This window comes from Nesoenas mayeri, assembly GCF_963082525.1.
Source record: "Nesoenas mayeri genome assembly, chromosome: 6".
NCBI lineage: Eukaryota > Metazoa > Chordata > Aves > Columbiformes > Columbidae > Nesoenas > Nesoenas mayeri.
In genome coordinates this window covers 21,877,391-21,901,134 of record NC_137545.1, presented here as the reverse complement: position 1 = coordinate 21,901,134, position 23,744 = coordinate 21,877,391, and the positions used below count along the sequence as shown (strand labels likewise).

Sequence of the window (23,744 nt, the reverse complement as noted above, 5' to 3'; positions counted from 1 at the left end):
ACACATCAAATACTGTACCTGTATCTCAGCCTGGTTTTGAAGTCTTGGGCTTGCAGGACCACATCTCGCTTGTCTGTAATTCACAAATCTTCTGCACACACTAAATTGACAGATCACAAACTGTGCTGCCAAGTATAGAAACTAAACAAGAAGAGAGTATAAAACTTTTGGTCTCTGTGGTCTTTTCCAGCTATTGCTGCTTCAAGGGTTCCTTAGATTAAGCTCAGATTAAAATATACTCAAAGAGAAACGTCATTTTAAATTGCAGGGATCACCTATATGTACTGAACAGTGCACTTGAAAAGCAAACCACATTTTGCATGCACACATCAGTCTTTAAACATTCAGGTTACAAAATTATTACATTTGACATCTCAAATGTGGGGTGGAGGGGTTAACTTACGTAGCTTTACTAATTCTTACAGCTGTTTACATGCTCTGGTCCTGAAACCTGCAATCTTATTACAGTATCTGGTGCTGATTTTCAAAACTAGCCTGTTTCTAAAGTATGAAAAAAACCCATGAACATTGGGATAAAATTTATAGCCCTTACTCAAAATAAGGTGTTTCACTTGACTCATTTTTTGTAGTGTATTGCTGAACTGAGGTTTACTGTGGCAATCCCTCACTTTTGTCACAAAAGTAGACATGAGCCTTACAAAAACAAAAGCATAGAACTTGTTTGTAAGCAATGCATTAATTAAGGATTTGTATATTTAATTTTATTTTTGTAGAGATGAGACTGAGGGGTTTTTTTCCTAATTGTATAAGTTCCATTGTATGAAGTTATATAGATGGGATAATACAAGCTTGCATGGGTTTTGAAACCTATGCGATAACTGGACAAGAGACATTCACAAATAGCTCTTTCATCTTAGTTAACATTCACAGATGTACAGGTCCCTCACAGTGACATCAGGCCACAGTTAACTCTTTGCCCCCTTTTTACTTGTTCAACAATCAAGAGCAGGGCCCTCAGTTTGTTTTTTTCACACAGTCTCTCTCCTAAGCAGGACAGAACAAAGTTTTGATCATTTCTACACCAAAGCTTTCTGCCTCCCACAAATAACAGACAGGAAACATCTGTTGCTCTTCCTCAAAGAGGCAGGAGGAGCAAAGGGGCTTCTAAGAAATTTGGAGAGCTGTGGAAGAGGCCAGTGTTAAGGGAGGCTGAAAGCAAAGGCGGTGAGAGGACGAACACGGGGAGGTGACAGTCAGAGCACACCCCTGGTTGCTTTGCAGTCCCATTCACCAGTGTCTGGTATTGTACACATACCGAGAGGGAAAGCTGTGAAATATGCCAGATCCTCTCATCTTTCCACCTTTGAAATATTTCTCATAGCTTTTCCTTCCTCTGAGGACTGTTAAAACTTCCAGGGAAGCCAGAAAATACCTCCTGCTCCTAATCTTGGATGAGCAAACACATAATTGGACAGAGAAGAAAGCTAATTAGCACAACTCAAAATGGTGCTGTTTTAATTCTTCAGGTAAATACTGATAGGGGGACCTTTTTTTTTTTTAAATAAATGTAAGAGAAGTCCCCAAATGACATTGGGTAGTGATATAATTTTAAAAGGTGTGTCGTTTACAAAAAAAGAATTGAATAGCTCCTTTGAAAGTATCTCAGGCTGTTAAATAATTATGTATTTAGGACACATTACATTTAGTAAAAATCTGTGCAAAATATATGGAAAAATTACAACTAAATCCCATTATCTCAGTCAGCAGTTTTGGCACAGATAACCCCAGATGGAATTATGGATTAAAGAGCGGAACACAAGGCACTGGGCTGTGTATGACACCCCTCATAGCCAGAATGACCCTACTCACTTCCCAGTGGCACAACAACGCACTGACCATCACTTAAAAAACAAAGCCCAACACTGACCAAACATCACTTAAAAATGAAGCCAAATGCCACATGGTCTCACCTTGGCCCACGTCACCCTCACCCTTTCCCTCCCCAGCCCCCATGGCGCTCATGCCGCCTCACACCAGTGAAGGAGGGGCGAGTTGGGGCTGCCGTGCTGCCAGGCCGCGCATCCCCCGCTGACAGTGGGACCCGAGCCAGCCCTTTGGACAGGCCTCCAAAACAAATATCATCACTCAGATCGTGCTCTGTGTGTGTGCCCGTGCAGGCAGAGGTAGTGGAGTCACGGCTGGGGAGCCGGGGCTGTGGACACGTGTGGATTCGCTGCCCAGTGCGAGCGGGACCTGGGCCTGCTCTGGTGTCAGCCATCTTGTACGGCAGGAGAGCCGCGGAGAACAGCTCTAACCACAGCAGGCAAACAAATGTGTGTGTCTGGGAACTGGGAAATAACCTTTTTATCAGAAAATAAATACAGCCAACATGCAAAAGAGCCACAGAGGCAAACAAGCTTCATTTTGCCACAAGACCAAGCCCCTCTCTTGTACTTGGTTTCCAATCCAGTTCCTAAATCCTGCTATCCCTATATTTAAAATGAAAGGACAGGATTCAGCCAAGACAGCGCATTAGCAAGCACTCCACAGTCCAATCTTTAATGCATGTCTATTTTTCTCCATTGTAAATCACCCTCAGTAGTGCATACTGCCAGATACGAGCTTTATTAATCCTCAAGCAATAATGCACATCTACAGCAAACCTCAGTCTTGCATGTGCTCTCTTGCTGGGCTTATAGTATCTGGTGACTCGGCAGGAGAATTATGACAGGAAAAATAGGCACACAAAGCAGTAAAGAACCAAAATGCAGTAAGGACTGCTATGGAAGCATCATGAATGCGGGAAAGCTTTATGCAGCACTCAAATTTTGCCTTCTAGCCCTCTTTCCTCACTTTATCCCATCCCATCTGGTCCACCTACAGCCCCTCTGAATGGCTGCCTTCACACTTGTCTGGAACCTGGACCCCAGTGGGTTTCAACTGGGGGACCAGGGACTAGGACCCATAAATTGTATCAACTCCTACTGCTGTGTGTCTCCACAGCCTTCTGCAGCCCTGCTTCAAGTCACTTTGTCCAACCCACCTGTTCCTACCTCTTTCCCACCATCCTCACTTCGTTCTCATGTGCACGAGTCTTCCTACCAGCCCATACACTCTGCCATTGCTGCTGTGTTAAGCAGGCAAAGAGTGTGGCCTGAAATAGCAAGACCTCAGAGAGGTGGAAGGTCCCAGAGCAGGTCACGGCCAAGCTAACAAGACAAGACATGGATTCTTCTCTTTCAGAAGCCATCATTTTCACCACTAGATTTTCCAGCATTAACATCTGTGGTACTAGAACAAGACTCTGGTACCAGGGAAAAGAATGGATTCAGCTACAGTCCCTACGTACTGACAATGACTTATGCAGTGGCCTAGACAGAGGGGACAGAAACCAGGAAGCAATTTAACCAGTAGAAGTAGATCAGTCCTATCAGCAACATCATGATGATACCTCCACCACGGAGTGAACACATACACAAAATTCCTGTGATTTTCCCTTCAAACCTCTACTATGGTGTCATTTCTTAACGCAGCAGCAATGGTTGCTTGCAGACTGTTATTCTACTAAGTGTCTGTCTGTCAAAAAAAATGCAACCTGATGGAGGAAAAAAAAATCCAGTTAGGAAGCATCTTTGATGAATTAGCTATTTGTGGGGTTTGTGCATAAATTGTGAATAGAATTCTGTGGGTAGCTTCATAGGAGACTAAGTTCTATAGAAACAGGAGGAAGAATTTAAGAATGTGGGTGAGCACATGGCTCAGCATATGTGAAAGTCAGGGACTCCTTTGGATAACATAAGATTTCAGTGATATTTTGTCCATGCTTGGAACCCAGCTCAATCACGTCTGATAGTTCTTTTCTTGCCAGGGGCCAGGAGGTCCTTACTTGAAAGACCTTTCTGAAGAGAGGTATGTTGGATTATATTATATCACTTATCAGCTGATCAATGGTGCTTGAAAATTACTTGCTATGGTGATCTAGCAGCATATCATCTATGCAACAGGTATTGTTCTTCAAGCAGTTCTGTGAAAAATGCAAATATGTTTTAAGATATAGAAAGAATTAAATCTCATTCTATCTGTAGGCATGCCACTAGCATGCCCAAGATTGGACCTTTCAGAGGGAAGAGGAAAGCTGTGCACAATAAATAGTTCACATTCTTGCTTTGGAACATTTTCCTGGTGGTGTCCCTCTCATGTTGAGTTCAAAATATGTGCAATTGGGCTTTTCGACTAAAAAGAAAGCAAAGCAGCGAAGGGAAGGTTATTTCCTTGCAGACAAGTTTCAGAGCATTCTTCTGCAAACCCAGCAGTGACAGGTCTTGAGAATATCTACCAAGTTGTACAGACAGGGACTCAGTGTCAAGATGCAAAAGTGAGCTCCAGGGTTACAGACTCTCTGTTTTGAGTCAGAATTGGCTTTCCTTACTTTCAAGGTTAAAGAAGCAAACACGTAGAACCCCTTGTATCCAATGTTTCTTTGATATGATCTTTCAGAAACTAGAGCCCAGAAGAACCTGATGCAAACCACCAGTACGCCACTGCTGTGGAAAATGGGTGCAATTCCTGTCTAGCAGAAACACCAAGGGTAGCACAGGTCTTTCTCTGCAGACTGGTCAGGGAAGAGCCACATATTATTACTTCACATGCTTTCATTAATTTTAACACATGCAAAGTTTAAACGTTCTTTGTATGGGAAATTTTAGGTGCCAGTGACCACAAAGCTATGGAATTTACTACGCATAGCTTGTAGTTAGGTATGACAGAGACAGTGGAGAGTGACAGGACACATTTTCACTGGCAGGAACATTTCTGTCTTCTGGGTGAAAATGAAGAATCTTCAAATAACATATTACCTCCACACACACATATACAGAAAAAATGTATGTAAACCTTATATATAACACAGTACATCCTGTATTGTTTACCTAAGAATTAAACTATTTACCCATTTTATAAAGAGTTATTTTCCAAGCACAAAGGCTGAGACACTGTGCAAAAAAGTCATGCAGCACAATTCTAACCAAAAGGGCAACGTGAATCTTGGGACTGCTGCAAAACACCAAAATCACAAAAGCTTTTTACTCTTTACTTTTTGCCTATGGCCTGTTGGAACTGTGGGGAATTGGGAAGGAGCGATGTATCTGGACAAGAGGGGTGGAAGGCTCCCTCAGACCCCTGTTTCACTGCCAGGAAGAGGCACAGTCACAGGTCCTTGTGACAATTTACTGCACCCATTTGGAGCAATATTTGAGACTGCATAATGCACCTACGCATCTGACTTAAGATTCCAGTAGACATCCTACAGACACCGATTATGGGAAAGATGTTCCAGAATACACTGAAGTAGTAACAAATGACAATTCTGGAGCATCAAATGGAGGTAGCCTTTTTATAGAAAATATCATCTGCCAGATAAGATCTGAGTCAGCTACATCAGCTGCTTCTACGCTGTTCTACAGTGCGTGCTCTGCAGTTCCGGTGGTGGTAAAAAGCCAGAGGAAAAAAGCCACCTGCTCATTTGTGCTTTACTTAAAGGAACTAAGAACCATTTGTCAGGTGACTATTATAATAGCTCCATTCCATCACTCCTCGACACCCAGAACAACTTGTTAGAGAACATATCGGAGCTTTCCTGAAGCCATTGGGAAGGCTTACCTTACAGATTACAACATCTCAAAATGCCTCAAACCAAAGCCTGATATTTCATGTTCAGACAAGATGAAAGAAGAGCTCTGTGGAGTCCCTTCCCAGAGTGAAATCTGAATCTTTGAACCAGAAATCCTGCTTGTCACAAGTGTTCCACTGATTGTATCATTCTCCTTAGTCATATTGTCCCTTGGCCTGGGAAGCAGCAATGATTAAAACCTCTTGTTCTCTGCAAGAACCTGTAGTAGTTTGTAATATGCAAGGATCAAACCATCAGTTCACTCAGGATTAAGCCCAAGAATACTTGGATTATAACAAGTCTATGTACAGGCCTTGTACTTCTTGAAAATAAGTACCCTGACGGTTGAAATTAGGCTGCTCTCAAGCTCATCCTCTCTTGCAGAACCCATTTTAAGATCTTCTTAATTAGTGATTACATCAGACTGCAAGAGATACAAACCATCCAAGGATCTAAAGGCTACTGTACCAAGAAAATACACAAATGAGGAAGCCTGACGTGAAAATAAATGTGTAAAATGCTACAGATTGTACAAAAAAAAAAAAAAAAAAAAAAGGGCAAAAAGCACATCAAACAACCATCAACAGGGATCCATGAAGAACTGATCTGCAGTTAAACTCAGAAAGCATTCCACAGAGTGCCTAATTTTGTCTTGGTATGAGTTGTTACAGTGACCATGAAAGAAATCCATGAGGTAGCAACAATTCTTGACACATCAAAGATCTTATACTCTCAGGCTCATGAACCTTTGCCCTGGAGGTGAGCAGAGATCTTTCAAAAATCACTGCCATGTAACATGTGAACACATACAGCAGCATTCTCAAACAACACTAACACACTGGCTGTGAGCCACTGGGCAGACAGCCCTTAGACTGCAGGCTTCCCATCAGACTTTTTCTCACACATTTCCAGTTACTTTCTTCCAAAACTTACCTTCTGAAGCTTCTTAACAATAAAATATCATTTTGAAGAATGCCACCTTAACATTAATTAAACTAACCACTTGATGTACTAAGCATTAAAGTTCTGAGAAATAAACCAATCTCAACTTCAGCAATGAGACATCAAAACCCTTGGCACCAGAACATCTTCATCCACAGATGCACATCAGGGAAATTGTCATGCCATAAAACTTCTGTATTGAAAAGCAGTTTCATTAAGAAGGCAACCCTCTCCCCTCCCTCTTAAAATAATGCACTAATATAGCTACGAATGGCTGGAGAAATTAGAAACTCAACTATTACACATTAAAGTAATTTACACTAACATGCTCTGTGAACTAAAACAGCTTTTGTAAACCACGGCCACTCACCTAAGGGAAGTGGATGCAGAGTATGTTAAAATATTGACAGCATCCATGGAATGGTGCAAGTCCAAGCAGAACTGCCTCCTCTCTCAAGCTGCTGCTCTTGTGTCTTCCCAACCAATTTCACTCTTATTTTATTAAATAGAATATTAATGTTGGCAAATGTTGGCAAATTAACTCCCTTTTCTCTATACCTGTCAATTTCTCTTGCTCTGAATCTCAGATTTGCATTAATTTTTTTTTGCATTAAACTTCAAATGCAGAAGATGTTCTGTTCATGACTTTCTCCAGCTCTCTCTTTTCTAGGCTGAGCTCCACCTGATTTATCCTAAATTATCCTGGTCTGTCTTCTAGATGCTTGATACTCTCAAGACTTTATATTTCACAAACAAAAGCTTTTCACTTTCATTATGGCATCATGTACAACCATCACACTCTTTATTCTCACTGGTCAGGCTTAGTCCGTTTAAAACCATCACCTCACTATTCCAGCCATATTTTCTAAACTCACAGCTTTTTCCCTCTTGTACTTATTATTTCTTCCTATGCCTTAGGCAAAATGACATTATCTTTTCTAGCCACACTTCCCCATCAAGACTGTGTGTATTGTGTATTACAAATACCAGGGGACTTAAATGCAACTTTATTTTCATAAACTATATGATGTGTTTCCTATGTGTCCTGCTCAGCATAAGGTCAAAAGAGTTACCACTACACCAACACAGTATATAGTACCTGCACAGCTGTGCACATCACATGCAGACTGGGGTTTGAGAGCAAGCAGGTGCTGTGTTACCATCTCCTTGCCCGTAAGGAAAGGAAACACCATTTCTACTTCCCATCATCTAGTGCAGAATAATAAACAACAAAAACAAATATCTCAGGCTACCGAGATATATTATGGAATTACACCTTATTAGTTAACAAAAAGTACAGTAAACTCAAGTCAAAAGAAAAAAAAATAGTGTTTTATTAACTACCACACTGTTATAATACACTTTAAACGTACAATAAGGTAGCCTTTAAATTTGAGGTGGTTTTAAGAAAAACAAATGAACAGATTTCCAAATGTTTGTAAATAGGTGAACTGCAGTAATTATTGTACATTTTTTGAAAATGGTATAGCACTTACAGACTGGCTATATAACTTCATTTTGTACATTTTTTCTATAATTGAAAATATAAACAGTAATTAAAAAATAAAAAGAAAATTCAGCATAATAAAAAACATATATGTTTAATAGTTAAATGTACTGGATACATAAAATTTTTAAGGGAAGAAGCAAAAAAGGAAAGATGGCTGGTATTTAAATGCAGATTGACTAACCAAAAACTAAACAACAAACAAATAAAAACCTCATAAACCCCCTAGTTCACTATGACTATATCCATATGTTTGGGAGTACTGTCAATATGGAAGTGATTTTTCTGTTGTATTTGCATATGTTATATTTTACTGGTAATTTACATGATGGCTTTTAAGGCCCTGGCAGACAGATGTTTTTTTGGAAAAAGATTTGATAGAAGTCACTGCTGAGATGCAATACACCTTATTTTTGGTCCTCCAATGTTCAAAAGAAGGGATATATACTTCACTATAACATTTGCCTTACCACCCAAATGCCTCAACCTATACATATTTTTTTTTAGCATTTTAAGCTTTTAAAACATTGGTTATATTGCCCACCTTGGTTATTGAAAGAATATTAACAAGACATTATTTTGGCAAATTAAATCTTAAACATGGCTTTTCAATAGGATTTAAAAGGTGACTATCCCTAGAGTTCCATGTTAAAATGTAGTTTTCAAAATCTTACAAGAGTAATGCTTAAAATATTGTACATAGTTAACCTAATTAAAATAATTAGCTTCAAAATGACAAGTTGATGAGCTAAGTAAAGCCTACACTATGTAACATTTGCTTGGAAACTTGATTTGTCAGTTATGCATAATAAAAATTCCAGTCATCAAGAAAATTACAAAATTTCTTTTATCATAACATGATTTCTTTTCACCCATCAACTTCTTTTATCTTACAATAGATAAATACCAACATGTTCTCATTTTTTACACTAAACCACACAGGATTGATGCATTTGGTTAGACTACCATTTCCATCGTTAAATTTTTTTTTTAATATAACTTGGTAAAATTTCATCTCTTCTAGATTCCAAAAGTACCTACAAAACCCATGCAATTTTACCATTTTAATATACTATGGAATATCATACAAAGTAAGGCATTTCAGTGTCATGTATAACCAAGTTACTGTCAATCCAAAAATTTTTGCACATCAATAAAAAGATATCTAAGAACTTAGGAACAATATTCTTCTCACTACTGTATAAAAATAACCACAATTAATAGGTATCTTGTGTAATATTTACTCCATTGTCTCGTTTCCTGAAACTGTGACAAGCTGTAAAGGTATTTCAGTGTTGGTAAGAATATCCTGATTGCTGGTGCCAGATGTATTAACAGTTCCTATTCCTGAAACAGAACCTTGTTGAATATTTGCAAGGATAAGTGTTGTTCCTCCTGCAGTAATCAGAGTATCATCAGGTGTTGCTTCCACTGATGCCAGCACTGTACTGCTAGAGTGAATACCTTTTTTATTCTGATGTGTTTTAATGTGTTTGGCAAGGTGGTCACTTCTCATAAAGCGTTTTGAACATTCCGGACAGACAAATTTCTTCTCACCTGTCACAGAAGACAAGAAAACAAAACATGTTTTCAAAAACATTAAAAATATCACATGTACGCTACGATCTGGGATAACTTCTTGGATTTAAGAGTCAGATTCTAACAACATCTATACTGAAGAAAAAAGCGATCCAATGGAATTAACTTGTGTGTTAAACTTGTAGACATCCATACAAATCCTTTAAAAGAATTGATTTATATTCCTGTGTCTCACTGAGTTTGGGGAGATCTTTCAGGAAACTTAAAGAATATTGCCATCTCGTATCCTGAGACTGCTAAGTGTCACTGCAATTATTACCAAGAAATAACTTTAAAGAGGAGAACAAAACCTGGAAATGATTGACAGAAAAGACTATATGAGCTCCTGCAAAATCACACTCAAGACTGACAGACAAGACCATAGGGTGGGTAATTCAGGTTTGAAGGGACCTCCAGAGGTCTCTAGTCTGATCTCTCTCCAAGCAGGGTCAGCTACGAGGTCAGCCTGGTTGCTCAGGAGTTTATCCGGTTTGGTCTTGAAAACCTTTAAGGCTGGAGAATGCAGAAACTCTCTGAGCATCCACTTCAAAGTGCTTGGCTGTCCTCACAATGAAGAAGTCTTTATTTATATCTGGTCTGAACCTCTCGTTTCAACTTATTTGTTGTCTCTCTTCTTCTCAACAATGCACCACCATGGAAGTCTGTCTTTGTCTTCTTACCGGTGGCCTTTCAGGTACTAAAAGCTCCCCCGCCCTTACCAGGTTCCTACAGCCCCACCCCACTTCAATGCTCCAGTTTCCTGATCATCTTGGTCACCCTTCACTGAAGAACTCAGGCCTGTTGCTCAATGTCTTATATTCAGGTCTGAAAACTAGCTGCAATATTCTAGATGCAGTTTAACCAGTCCTGAGAAGAAGAGGATAATCTCTTCCCTAGGACTAGTGTCTCTGCTTCTGCTAATACAGCCCTGGCCATCTTTGCTGATGGTTCTTGCTCATCTTCTGTTGTCCATCAAGACTCCCAGGTACTTTTCACCTGTCTAATCTCTTTGACCTCTAGCCCTCTATTTTTATTTTTTTTTTAAATGAGAGAAAATTATTGAAGCTTTAAGCTGGAACAACAGTTCTAATCTGGTTCAAACCAACGGAATGCATTGCTGAACCTGAATCAAAGTATTCTGATTAAACTACATTAAATATTAGCTTAAATGTCAGTTCTGAATCAAAAACGGTAGCTTTTTTTCCTCCTCAGACCTACAAAAGAAACCAATATTCATAGCTCTAAGTATTAGCCAATTTTAGAAAAGCCACACTACATTAAAATCAACCCAATATAAATATCTGTTCTCCTCTTAAAAGTTATTTATCCAAGCCCTCTCCATGACATGTCTTTAGTTACATGCCCCAGAATCAAAGACTGAAAACCTGTGTGCGTTCTTCGGTGCCGCTGAAGCTCATCGCTGCGTGTGAACCTTTTGCCACAGAACATCCAAGTACAAACAAATGGACGCTCTCCAGAATGCCAGCGCAGATGAGCTCGCAAATGTGAGGTTTTCCCATATACTTTGCCACACCCAGGTATGTGACAAATGTGTTGCTTCTTTTTTCCCAAATTGGAGCCTCTGTTAAAATAAAAAATAAAATTAAAAAAAAGTTATTAATTTGAATACTTTCCTCCTAAATATTCATACTGATCATACATAGAAGTGGGGTTACATATCCCAGTAGATCTGTAAACAAACATGAAAAGCTTCCCACTGTCCTTTCAAATAGAGTCCAATATACTCCATAAGAAGCTGGAACTAAATTCTGAAATGCCATCCTGATTCTGCAGCAAACTATAAATTCAACAGAAGGGTAATCTGTAGCAAGCATGCATGTATATGAAATTGGGAATACAGTCACTACAGCAGTTTGTACTACTTTGATGCTGAAGTGCCCATATTTTAAACTGCTCCTAGGTTCAGTTTTTACCATATCGAAGACAATTTTGGCAAAGAAAAGCACAAATGACTGCAATTGCCAAAACAGAAACTGGAGATTTTGGCAACTGGAAAGGGAACAGATGGGACTTTTGGCATCTTGGGGAAACCTTAGAAGCAGTCTGAGGTTGAAAGACAAGCACATTAACCTGAATTTTTCTACTAAAAGGAATGGTAGTGAAACAGCTGATCTTGCAAACATTTAGATTAATTCATTGGTATTTCAGAAAAAAAAAATCCATAAAAATGAACACATAATTCACAGATAGTATAATCCATACTTGTGATCTTAATGCCTGTTTTAAGATGTTGCCTCACTGAAATGATAGGTGATTTGTTCAGGGGAAGCATCTAGCACAAAATCCTAACTTTTTGGTGGTGGTGGGTTTTGGTGGTTTTTTTTTTTTTGTTAGATAAAATCAGGAGAGAGAGATAAGAGCCACTGAAGACCCAGAGAAAGAGACCAGCCTGGCCAGCACAGGGCATCATGATTGATTTTAGCCAATTTAAGTGTTTGCTGCTGCTGAAAGGGGCACTCTAGGGAATAGATCTGGCTGACAATGCAGCTCTATGAATGGTAAGTGCCGGTACAAGGGAGGAGATTGGAAAATGCAGCCAAGCATCGGGCCACCTTATTCATCAGCAGTGTTAACTTAGAACAGCTTAAGTGGATTCTGAAATCACAATCTTGGGCACTCCATCCTCCATGACTGACTAGACAATTTTCAGTTGCCTCCCCAGGGCAATTTTTTTCCTTAAATTGGGTGCTCAACTTCTGCTTAACAGTCCAGTGGCTGAAGAATTTGCCCAGTAACTATTAGACCTATATTCTTATCCCTACATTCAGAATAATTCTGTTTTACATCTAACGATGGTTCAGGGTAAAATGCATACACACTTTAATGAGCTAGCACTTGGAGCAAGCATTTCTAAATAGGCACAGAAATTAACTCACTCTAAAAGCTCACAGCATCTAAAGGGAATTCCACCCTAAGCACATACACACCTAAAACATTCCAGACAGTCCACAAAAGTGAGCAACTGAAGTCCAATTAAGTCCTAGAAAATGTTTCTAAGAAGTCTCGCTAGAGAGCGATCTTCAAAGTGCTTCATGAGTCATTTTGTCTCAGAAGAAAAAATTATCACTTTGGTAACAGAAGAGACACTGCTTATCTAATTTTCTTGGTTTTATTGCCATACCTCAAATCCTTAGCCCCACAGAAAGTTCACCTGTGTGTTTGATCCAGCTTGTGTACAAATTTCATGCAAAAAATTCTCTGGCATCTGACCTGAGATCTTAAGCTCTTTGATCATTCTTAGTCTCGGCAAGAACGCTTCTGACTTAGTTTTCCTTTTCCAAACTAAAAGAAGTCCATTTCTTTAGACCAGGACAAGCATTGCCTTTTTTACATCTCCTACCTCAGCTGAAACATCCATTTTTGGTAACCTTTGGTACATCTAAACTGTCAGGTTCACGCTCTTCCATGGCCTTCTCTCCAAGCCAAGATTAAAAGGCAAAATTAACTGTTATGTCAGGCATTTATCTTTGTGCTATGCCACCTCCACAAAAGCTCAGTATTCACAAGTTTTGAACATTCAGCCAATCTCAAAGGCATTTAGTAAAACGTCTTTAGATTGCCTCCTTTCGTTTCCGGTTGTTCAGCCCCTGCAGACGGCTGGGTCAGCACACAGAACTCACTCAGAACTCACAGTTCCAGTGGCATTAGCCCCAAACACCCAGCTGCCCGGAGCACAAAGAATTTTTCTGTATTCCTCTTTTGTGTTACTGCAATCGGTTCCACAGTTCTCATGCTCTACCTTCACCATCATCTAACGATTCAGTTCTAGAGAGCTCTTCCTCCTGTCCTTTTGTTCGGTGGCTCAAGGCATCCAGCAATTGCCAAAGGAACACCCATGGCCCTCCTCTGTTACACACTCTTGATGACTGAAAGAATTCTCCACAGGATCCCACTCTCCTGTGTCTTTAATCGCCTGTCCATCTCCACGTGACTCTAAGTTACAGTGCTCAGCCTCTGCTTTTTATAACAAAATGTATTTTTGCATTTGAGAATATACCTCTGTATATAGAATATTTTTTGCATTTGGTATTTCTTCCTCACACTTTCTCCAAATATAGCCTTTCCCTCTACAGTAATCAGTAAAAATATTTTGTAACTTTGCATGATACAGTACATAAATGTGACACAAATGACATGAAATCACATCAAAATTGCCCTAAAATAATTTTAAGATTCCCAAGTCAATCATTTGAAGTTGTTTAATTGCACCTTTGGTCTAGGCTGAAGGAGAGAAAGGTTCAACTCATGGTCAGCTTACTGTGTGTAGGTGGTGTAGTAAATTCTACCCCACCTAATTAGTGACAGAATTCTCTAGCAGACTCTGAAGTTCAAAGTGAGGAGAAAGGGATGCACAGAATGAAATCTGCAAGACTACTATGAATGAGTACCTAAACGTATTTATTCTACACAGCTTCATACAGGCATCTGCATATTTGCTTCATATGTGCTCTAAACTGACTGGATATGAGCCAAAGTCTAACCGGACGCCTTGCAGCTGTGACAGTCTGGCACGCAGCCCTGACACGTCACGCTAAGACGCCTTTCTTTCTGCACTGGTCAATAACCATCAGCACTGAGTAAAGCGATATGACTCCAGACTACTCCTTGACTGGAGTCTGCAAATCAATGAATATTTAAGTATTTTCATAGTACTTTTTACCTTTAGAAGGATTTGAAACCACATTTCTCAGTAACCATGCAGAATGCAACCATTCTAGCAGGAGATGCCTTCATGCACTGGGAAACTGGACTTTCAGTCCAGCAGTACTTCCAGGAGGAACATTCAGTATTTCAAGGGTAAAACATACACTTATTTTAAGAAAGTGTATTTTAGAGGTATGTGCCTGAAGTGGTACTCAGAAGCACTGTTCCTCTACAGATCCAGACAGAAGTAGCTACATCTCAATGTAATTCCTGATGTAATTGAGAGGAGGGTGAACTTTCCACCTAACTTCAGGCTAAGACAGTCTGTTTGGGATCAGAGTCATCCTTTGAGGTATGTCTCTCTCCATGTGCTTATCCATTTACTATATAAGCTTGAGGCTATAAGGTTTTAATTTACACATCTAACACATCATCCTCTTCCTTTCCTACCTTCCCCCCTGGCAAGTAAGGTAAAGATTATAGTGGCTTCCTATTTCACAGGACTAGTACAAATATAAATCCTTTGAAGACTGCAATGTAGTCTAATTCTGTCTGAGTAAAAAGACCAACAAAAGCCAACGACAAAAAACAGAAAGAACCCCTCAACTGCCCTTTGCATCCAGAAAACAGAAAAGACAAGCAATGCCAAAACTAAGGCTACACAAAAGGTGAAATTATTATGAAGTCTGTATACGTGAAGCCATGTACTACCTTTTCCTACACCATTCAGTGCACATTGTGTGAAATGCCATTCAGCTTTATCATACTGATTTAATGTGCTTCTGTTGTCTAACTAGTTACATATTATTTAAGTACTATCTTAAATACAGCATTATTCATTTCCCCGGAGTTTTTTTTTCCCCTCATCGTGGGAACTCAACACTCACACTGTCTAAGCAATTCACAAACATTAATGAATTTATCATCTTGCAACACTCCTGTGTAGTGAACTTGAACTAGTACAGTCATTTCATACATCCAAACATTAGGTAGCAAGAGATCAAGGCCAAAACTGTCAAACACCCACTAGTTTTAGGCATCAAGCTCAATACAGCCTAAGCATATTTGAGAGTACTTCAGATGTTCACAGTTCAGCTCAACTGACTTCTTTACAGGAATGAACTCAGTACTCCTGCAGTGAAAAGGTGGGGTGGGTAGAAAAACACCTCCAAAACTTTAGAATCCTGTTGCTGTGGTCACATATCTCATTCCCTAACAGATGCCAATCATTACACAGCCCTGATTCACTCCCTGTGCATCATCCATCCCATCCATTGAATGGCGCTGGGATCATAAAAAAGGTAGTATTTAGTAATATAATTAGAAACCAAATGATAATGCGTATGCACAAGGGATTCAAGCTGCACAGGCTATGTTAACTTTGGCATTTGCCAACTTCCAAGTTTTAAATTTTGCAGCCTTAATTCTAAGAATTACAAATTCTATCTGAAGAAATTTATAAAAGCAAATGTTCTATCATCTGAAACATTGCAAGTCATCAGCAGAGGTGAAAGGCAAATCAAAACTCAGAATTACAGCACTAGAGATAAACAAGTAACTGTAGCAGCTATAGAACATGACCAATGCGTATCAGAGGGAGAAATAAAATATTCCTCCAAGGCAGCTTACTCCTTTCGCTAAACTGTGAAAGAATGATACATTCTGGTGGGAAAGTTGCTGTAGCAACTGTAGGCACTTGCACTCTTTTTCTGTTTCCCTGCCATTGTCTCTTTCATTATCCTGTTTCTATTCCAGTCTTAATTCCTCTCACATCCTGACTTCCTGTCCTACTTTTCCTACTTACTTTGTATATTTGATGTGTCCTTTACAGTGGATTTCAGATTCTCACCTATCTAAACGCTGTCCGAGCTCTTACCTCAACTCCTCAGATTCCCCTATCTGAGTTTCAGTTAGGTTACACCCTTCTCCAGACTTAATCAAAACCGTCTCTCAAAAAGATTATCTCTTGGGCTTCAACTTTAAAATTTGGTGTTATAGCAACTCCACTTAGAAGGAAGAGGATTGTAAAGTACAGAAGTCTCTAAATTAAAGCCACTGCAGTTTGGAACAGAGCACAGGGAAGATGGAACTTGTGAAATCTCCATATTTCCTAAGAGTGTGGCCAGTGCAAACCGTATTTTCAGGATTTTCTCCCAGACCAAAGCAAATCTCAACCCAGGGTGTACTTTGGGCAGATCTTCACGGCAGAGCCAAGGTTCACCAAGAACACAGAAATGTCTGTGCCAGGTTTCATGGAATGACACGAATTTAGCAAGAGGAAGCTGATGGACAAAGATCTCATATAACCTTATCTGCAGAGATTATCACCAGCTTCAGTTGTGATGTAAATGTATGGGAGTGCTTCTGTTTTGAAGACTTAACATTTACCTGGCATATTACCTTCTTTGCAAGCACAGAGAGATATCTAGAATATACAGCAAAACCCCACAAGACTTGACAATAGACATATTCAATCAGAACTATCCGAATTAGAGCCATAGAACACAGACAAGTTCTTTAAAGAGACCTCAGTAATTTACACTATTGTTCTCACATAAATAAGACTTCCATTTTAGAGAATAAACTATGATCAAAATGGGCATATTTTAGCGTACTGGAAAGACACTCCCGCACAATTATATGAAGCACAAGCACACCTAAATGTTTTCACTTGCAAAAGGCAGTCTATTACCCCCACTTCCTCTCTTAAATCCATAATTGAGATGTTTAAAAGGAAGTGTTTTGGAATAGAATATTTATAATAGAAAAAAGTCGGATACTTCCATGAGTCGTAGAATAATAAAACATGGCTTTTTATGCTGCCCTGAAGTTTTATACAAATTGGAACTTAGTATGTCTCTGTTAGCCAAATCTCCACTAACTTTGACTGAAAACAATCAGACAATTCAAAATTCGGTATTTAGAGCTGTTATTATACAAGCCTTGTTTTTCTTAGGAAACCAGTGAATAAGAAAACCAGGATAACTGTATTTTTATAACATTCTAAAGCAATCAAACTGAGGAAAAAAATGCTCAATCAGTGAGGAAACACGGGAACACAGGATTTAATCAAACCCCTGACATATGATAGGAAGCCAATCATGGATGTGCATATTCCAAAATATTTCATTTTCGTATTATTTAGGGCAATATACTATCCCCCTCACTTGTACAAGGTGGCATCTAATTCCAGATTTTTCCAAGTAATCACAATGGAGTAACTCAGAGAGGATGGAATGATCGATCTGCCTGTCCATTTGCAACTCCAGAAATAAAGGTGGCAGTCCTTTATTGCACAAGCTCTTTTGCACAGACCTCTAGTTTTCTCTGACTGCAGACAAGTGATGTTAACTAAGGCTTCTTTTTTCCTCACTCATTATTAGTTTTCATCCTCACATGCATTATACAACAGTGAATGCTACGTACCTTCCGCCACCTTCTTTGCAGTTGGGACATGTGCAAGCTACTCGTCGCAGCCTTTTTCCCTCTTGATGTGGTTGGTCCCCTTCCTCATCCACCACCTGTACTCTCAAATGTGTTAGATCATTGGTATTCAGTGTAGAATCACCACTGAGCTGCCACTCTTCTGGATCAGGCTCCTCTTCTTTAATCCTAATATCTGAGGAAAAGAACAAACACAGATCCATAAGTAGCCCATTAAATAGAGAGAAGGAAACCATAATGATCAAATCTTTTTACTGCTGAGAGCACTATGTCAGTCAAAAGTCAACATCCTTTAGTGCATACCGACATTACTTCTCTGCCCCTGTAACCCGCAACGTATTTAAAAAGTTTATCTTACTATACATTTCAAAGTTGAAGACAAGCTATATCAAAGTATTAAAGTTTAAGTTTGAACTGTTCTTAGTGGGGAATGCTGTCACCAGGAGGATTTTGCTTGCTTGAAACTTGGGAAAAAATGAGGAACAAGAGGTTGGACAGGGGTTGAAATAAAACGTAAATGCATGTTTCAGATGATTCTGAGTAGCCATATATGTTTCCACAGGATTTCTCAACTAGTGTGAGATGTAGCAGAAACAGTCTTTCTCAATGATCTTCAAAAGTGTTCAGTATGCACAGTGATATATTAAGTAATATAAGAAATCAATTAAATATAAGGGTTTGACCCAAGAAAGACCAAAATACGTAAGGAAAACAACAACAAAAAAATATTGCCTTTGTCCCATTTTCCCCTTCTCCCCTCAAATTTATGCCTTTTCCACTATACATAGAGAATATAACATTCAGGGAGGAAGGTTATTCAGCATTAGAGAGAGGTAAGCAACACACAAACCACTCTAACGTTTTGATGAGCTAGAGTCAAAATAGATCTTTGCAGTTTCATAGATGCAAAAAAGCCTCTTAAGTTATCCAAACAGGACAGACGCTTGCAAGTATGGGTACCCTCTCCCTGGAGGGCATTCATCCAATCTAATCCAAGAACTAATTAGAGCACCATAGCACACTGTGAAACAACAATTATTTTAACAAATGTACATCTTAATAGGAACATTTTTCCCTTCAGATACTATTCCGGATTCCAAATGAGCTGAAAGTCTGTTAGTCTGGAATTCAAAAGCCTCTTCTTTGGTTTGACAGAGTATTTACTTTGGATTTTTTTCAGTGAAAACAGAATGAATCATAGAATCACCTCCAGCATTCATGTATTTAGACATAAAGGATTTAACTACACACAAAAATATGCTTGGTGCTAATGAAGTTTCAGTCCAGTCTTCCCCAACACTAGTTTGCCTTCCTTTTAGTTGCACATGTATAATCATTTGCGGGACTGTGCTGTAAATGACATCACTCATGTAACTAAAGTTAAAATAACTCTCTAGGAAATCACTGCATTGAGAAAAGAATTCTAGGTCAGAAACAGGGAAGCAAAAAGATGTATTCTGGTTTGGCTCCAGAAGTCAATGCTAGAAATAGAGTTTGCATGAATATGGCAGGCCCTGAGCTGTGGGAACCCAGCACACTCACTTTTGCTGACCCTTCACACATGCAGTAACATCCAGGAGAACTACTGGCTTGTCCAAAGTCACCTGCACACTGAGCTTCACTGCCACCAGAAGAAGTTCACCATTTCAGATAGCAACATAACAACTATCTTTCATGTGAAGACCTGGAAAACCTCTGTGGTGACTTCTAGTCTTCTACATCAGCCACCAAGCTATCTTTCCTACCAAATTAAATCAGTTTCTGAGACTCACCTATTAAATAATTGTATTATATGTAATAATTTGTATATACATGTTATGCACAAAAATTTACATTAGCAAAGATTAAAACACTGTAGAACATACAAAGAATTTACAGAATTGACCTTTTAAACTGGGTACTATTAAGTCTACTAATACACTCACAGCAACTTTAGAGAAAGGTGAAAGCCTGATTTACTCTTATGCAACTGGGTACATAATTGGAATTCAAACACAAAAAAGGGGCAAGGCTGCCAACACGCACCAGTTCAAGCCTCCCAACAGTTCTTTAGGCCTGGATATGTTGTATACCATGCTCAAAAATCAAATGTTCCATAAAATGTACATGGTATGAATTCTGTTTTTATTTAAAATCAGAATTAACGTTAATAAACCACTCTTCTAAGATAATTTCATTATGATCTTCCTTCCATTAGGCACTAGCATATAGTGAGTTTGTAAAGCCAGTAGCTGAATCCAGTTAGCACCGCACACTCCTACTTCAAAAGAGGTAGCAACATGTCCTAGCAAAGATGAATGGATCAAATGGGTGTGTGGATCTCTGCTTCCAAGACCCAATTTCACTACTGAAGTCAAACATTCCATATAACATAGGATTTCTCCTGTTATACTGACACCCCGAAGTCACACTCTAATAACAGAAGTACACCTAACAATAGAAACATGTCCAGAAACTCTATTACTGCACACCAGTATCCAAGACTTTCTGCCTTCAGCTCATGCAATGTTTGTTCCACGTTGCAAATCTCCATCCCAAATTCCTACCACTTTTTTCATCAGTATCTCTCTATTCTCAGTTCCTCCCAATCACGACCATTATTGCAGCAGCACAAAGGTTTGTGATAGTTTCAAATGGTAGACATATCAATTAGAAAGTTATTTGGACAAAAAAAGATGGACAGACAAAACACTCCTAAGAGCTGAGGATACTGGAGAAAATAACAATTTGCATGGACATACAATAGTTTATAGCATTACTTTTAAAAATGCAGAACTGAAATTAAGTCAAAGTAGCACTGTGTCTGTAATTTTGTGCTGCGTTTCTTGGTTCTCTTGGTAAGGTAGACAGTGCAGCTATTGCTTCAGGTATTCTGAAGGTCCATCTGCTACTGCAGGCACACAGAAAAGTACAATGTAAAGTGGCAATTTACAGATAGGATTTTTTTAATACTTAATTATGTAGATTATACTTTAAATAAAATAAAATTTAAAGAAATATCAAAAGATGAAGTGTTTATCTAACCTCTCCAGGATGCAGTATAGCAGAGAGCGGATTGTAGCAAATCCTATAGTGAATCCAACTGCCTTAACAAGGGCCTTTGAGCCAGTGAGGCTGTTGCTCTCCAAGTAGGTTTTACATTATTTCAAGAGATAAGGGAAAATTTCCTCACTATTTTGGGGGGGGAGGACGGGGTGCCACTGTAGGAAACAGTAAGAAAATGAAGAAATAAAAGGGGGAAACCCTGGAGAAGAGCAAAAAATGAGTCTTCTCCAACGCAATGGAACTGGAGATTATGCAAATTCATATAGATAACAATGACTCCACATTTCTCCCTTGGTGTTCCTCTGGATGTGCTCCACTCTAATTCAGCCTCAACTGACACAATCCTAGGTTTAATACATACTCTGCAAAAAACTTAGCCTAAAAAATTTACATAATCCCTAAAGTCATGACAAGCTGACGCAAACACCTGTAAATTTAAGGCAACTTTTATTTTCTACCAATTAAACACAGGGTAACTGAAGATTCTGTTTTCTTTACTAGTATTTTATTTCCATGCTTTCAAACTTCGATATGCCCTTACTTCTTAATTAAATTCAAGACCCAGTACTAGGTAAGCATGAAGGGGAAATTGAAAGATAATGTTTCAAACTACCTACAGATTCTCAAAACCATATATTCTGTTCAAGTTCTTCTTGGTATCTAGTGAGCTACATCTGTTTTGAGTTTTGCTTTCCTCTAAAGGATGAAAACTGGGATCTTGGTGTACAATTTTTGTTCCTAAGGTAGTATTTCATAGTCACAGAAAGCCCCGAGCTGGCTACAATACAGAGCAACTTTAAGTGGTTTTGGCAAATAAAAACAATAATTAAGAGATTTTATTCAAGCACTTCGGAGAAGAATAACTAAACTGACAGGATGAAACCCTGCAGATGTAAATGCAGCTTAAACTATTCTCGAGTACATTTCAGCTATAGTGTGGAGGGAATTACTGCTGCCCACTGATACAGCCAGGTCACTCACCTCACCATACATCAGATGAAAGCATCGGCTAAGCTTCGTGATCTATGCTGGCTGTTTCAACTAGGACTTTGAGAAAAGGCCGTTTTCTTTACATATGAGAAAAGTTATTAGTTTACCTAGCAGCCATACAAACAACGACAAACAGAGAAGGGAGAAGTATGCAATGCAAAAACGCTTCATTTGAGGACTATGCTCCCACTTTTATATCTGCCTCTGCAGAATGTCACATAAATGTACTCTCAGCATTACCTGTTACTGTCTCCAAACTGTGGGGTTCTAGTTTAGCTGCTTTTCCTAGACACTGAAAGCCACCTTGCCTTTTTACTCAGCTGAGCTTTACAAGTTCCTGATCTGAAAGGCAGAAATATGGTCTTTCAACTGAAAACAGATCTGTAGTAGTGCTGCACATACCTTCACAGCATCACAAATCAACTGTCTGCAGTTTCAATGTCTTGTAATCAGTCATGCCTATTCATTTATTTTTCCAAACAGATGTTGCCCTTCCCACTCATCCCAAGAAAAGAGATGTGAATTCCCATCTCCTTTCCATCTTCCTCGTTGAGTTGGTTTTCACTTTTCTCTACAGCGCAACCCATATTCCCTCAGTATCCTGACTCATTTTGCCCTAATCTCTGGATGTGAGGAAGTTTCAATAGCTCTAAATCAGATTGTCAGTTTCTGAGGAAAACAACTTTTGTGTACAAGTCTAAGAGCAGAACCTTACAGTGCTGAGTAAGCAGTACCAGCAAAATGATTAAAAATAGAGCTATAGATATTTTTTTCTTGCAAGAAATGCTACATACTGTATTTCCAAGTGATCCTATGCATTATTCTAAGCCGATTACTAAAAAATTTGAACCAGGAAAGTACTCAGGCCAGTGCTACCACAACACATATTATGCATTAAATAGTTACTTACCCTACAGTAACTGCAGTTCCTTAAGATACGTTGTCTACAGACTCTCAAGATTTTGGATTCTTACAGACAGCCATGCGTGCTGCAGCATGCCCTACTTTTTCCTCTTTTCCCACGGTTGAAAATGTAAGAGAGGATAATCAGAAAGGGGGAAGAAGTGATCATACTTGATATAGAAGAAGCCAGGAACTGCAGAAATAAGTAAGGAAAGCACGAGGACACAGAGAATTCTGTGACCAGCGGGGTGAAGTATTCCTGCATAGAAGAGAATTAGACCGTTGCCAGGGTCAAACAACTGAATTGTCAGCAGTAATTCAGGAAGGCAGAACTGTTCAATAAGTATTTCTCTTCTGTATTTTAAATAAAACCAAATAACAGTCCTATCACTAGATGAGAATGAAAAGCTTCTCACTAAGTCTGGAAGATGTGAAAACAGCTACTGCAATAAACAATAAATCAACAGATTAGGGTAATTTTCATTCAATAATTTTAAGAGAAGGTTGAAGAGCTCTCTGCAGTTTCAATGCCGCAAGCCTTGCGCCATGTAAACGCTGCAGTGAAAAAGCTATCACTGTGGTAATACTGAAAAAGGTGAACAAAGACTCAAAGAAGAGGGAAAGAATTAATGCCATTCAAAATGGGATTATGGGAACAATCAGATTCAAAAGTAATATATTTTTTTTACATCAATGACAACACCATTGTTGATGTAATATATTTGAGAGTTCTGCGCAGCAAGTGACTTATCAGGATACAGTAAAACATTTTGATTAAGAAAAATTAAGTAGAAAACATACATGGAAAACATGGATTAAAAACTGGTATGAAGTTTAAATGCAGACTGAGAAGTATCATTTCTGTATGATAAATAATGACACGTCACTGACAATGTGTATTTTTTCCCCCCTTTTGTCCTTACAAATTACTACCTTTCAAAAAAAAAAAAAAGTGCCTTCTACAAGCAGTGAAAGACAACTCATCTACAATGCAGCCCTATCTTCAAGAGAGCAATCACAACTGGGATCCTGGGAAACATT

General features: G+C 38.9%; 1 protein-coding gene across 4 annotated transcripts in view; it reads right to left on the bottom strand.

Annotated features, from left to right (window-relative positions):
- Positions 1 to 7,881: 7,881 nt before the first annotated feature.
- SP3 (Sp3 transcription factor) overlaps positions 7,882 to 23,744 on the bottom strand; it is a 34,205-nt gene continuing 18,342 nt past the window's right edge. For all 4 annotated transcript variants that reach the window (XM_080347261.1, XM_080347262.1, XM_080347263.1 and 1 more), the window contains 3 exons: positions 17,748 to 17,940; positions 11,042 to 11,238; positions 7,882 to 9,635 (listed from right to left, as the gene is read on the bottom strand). In XM_080347261.1, the coding sequence (XP_080203387.1) occupies positions 9,319 to 9,635; positions 11,042 to 11,238; positions 17,748 to 17,940 (707 nt within the window). In that variant the 3' untranslated portion in view covers positions 7,882 to 9,318. The remainder of the gene's footprint in view (positions 9,636 to 11,041; positions 11,239 to 17,747; positions 17,941 to 23,744) is intronic.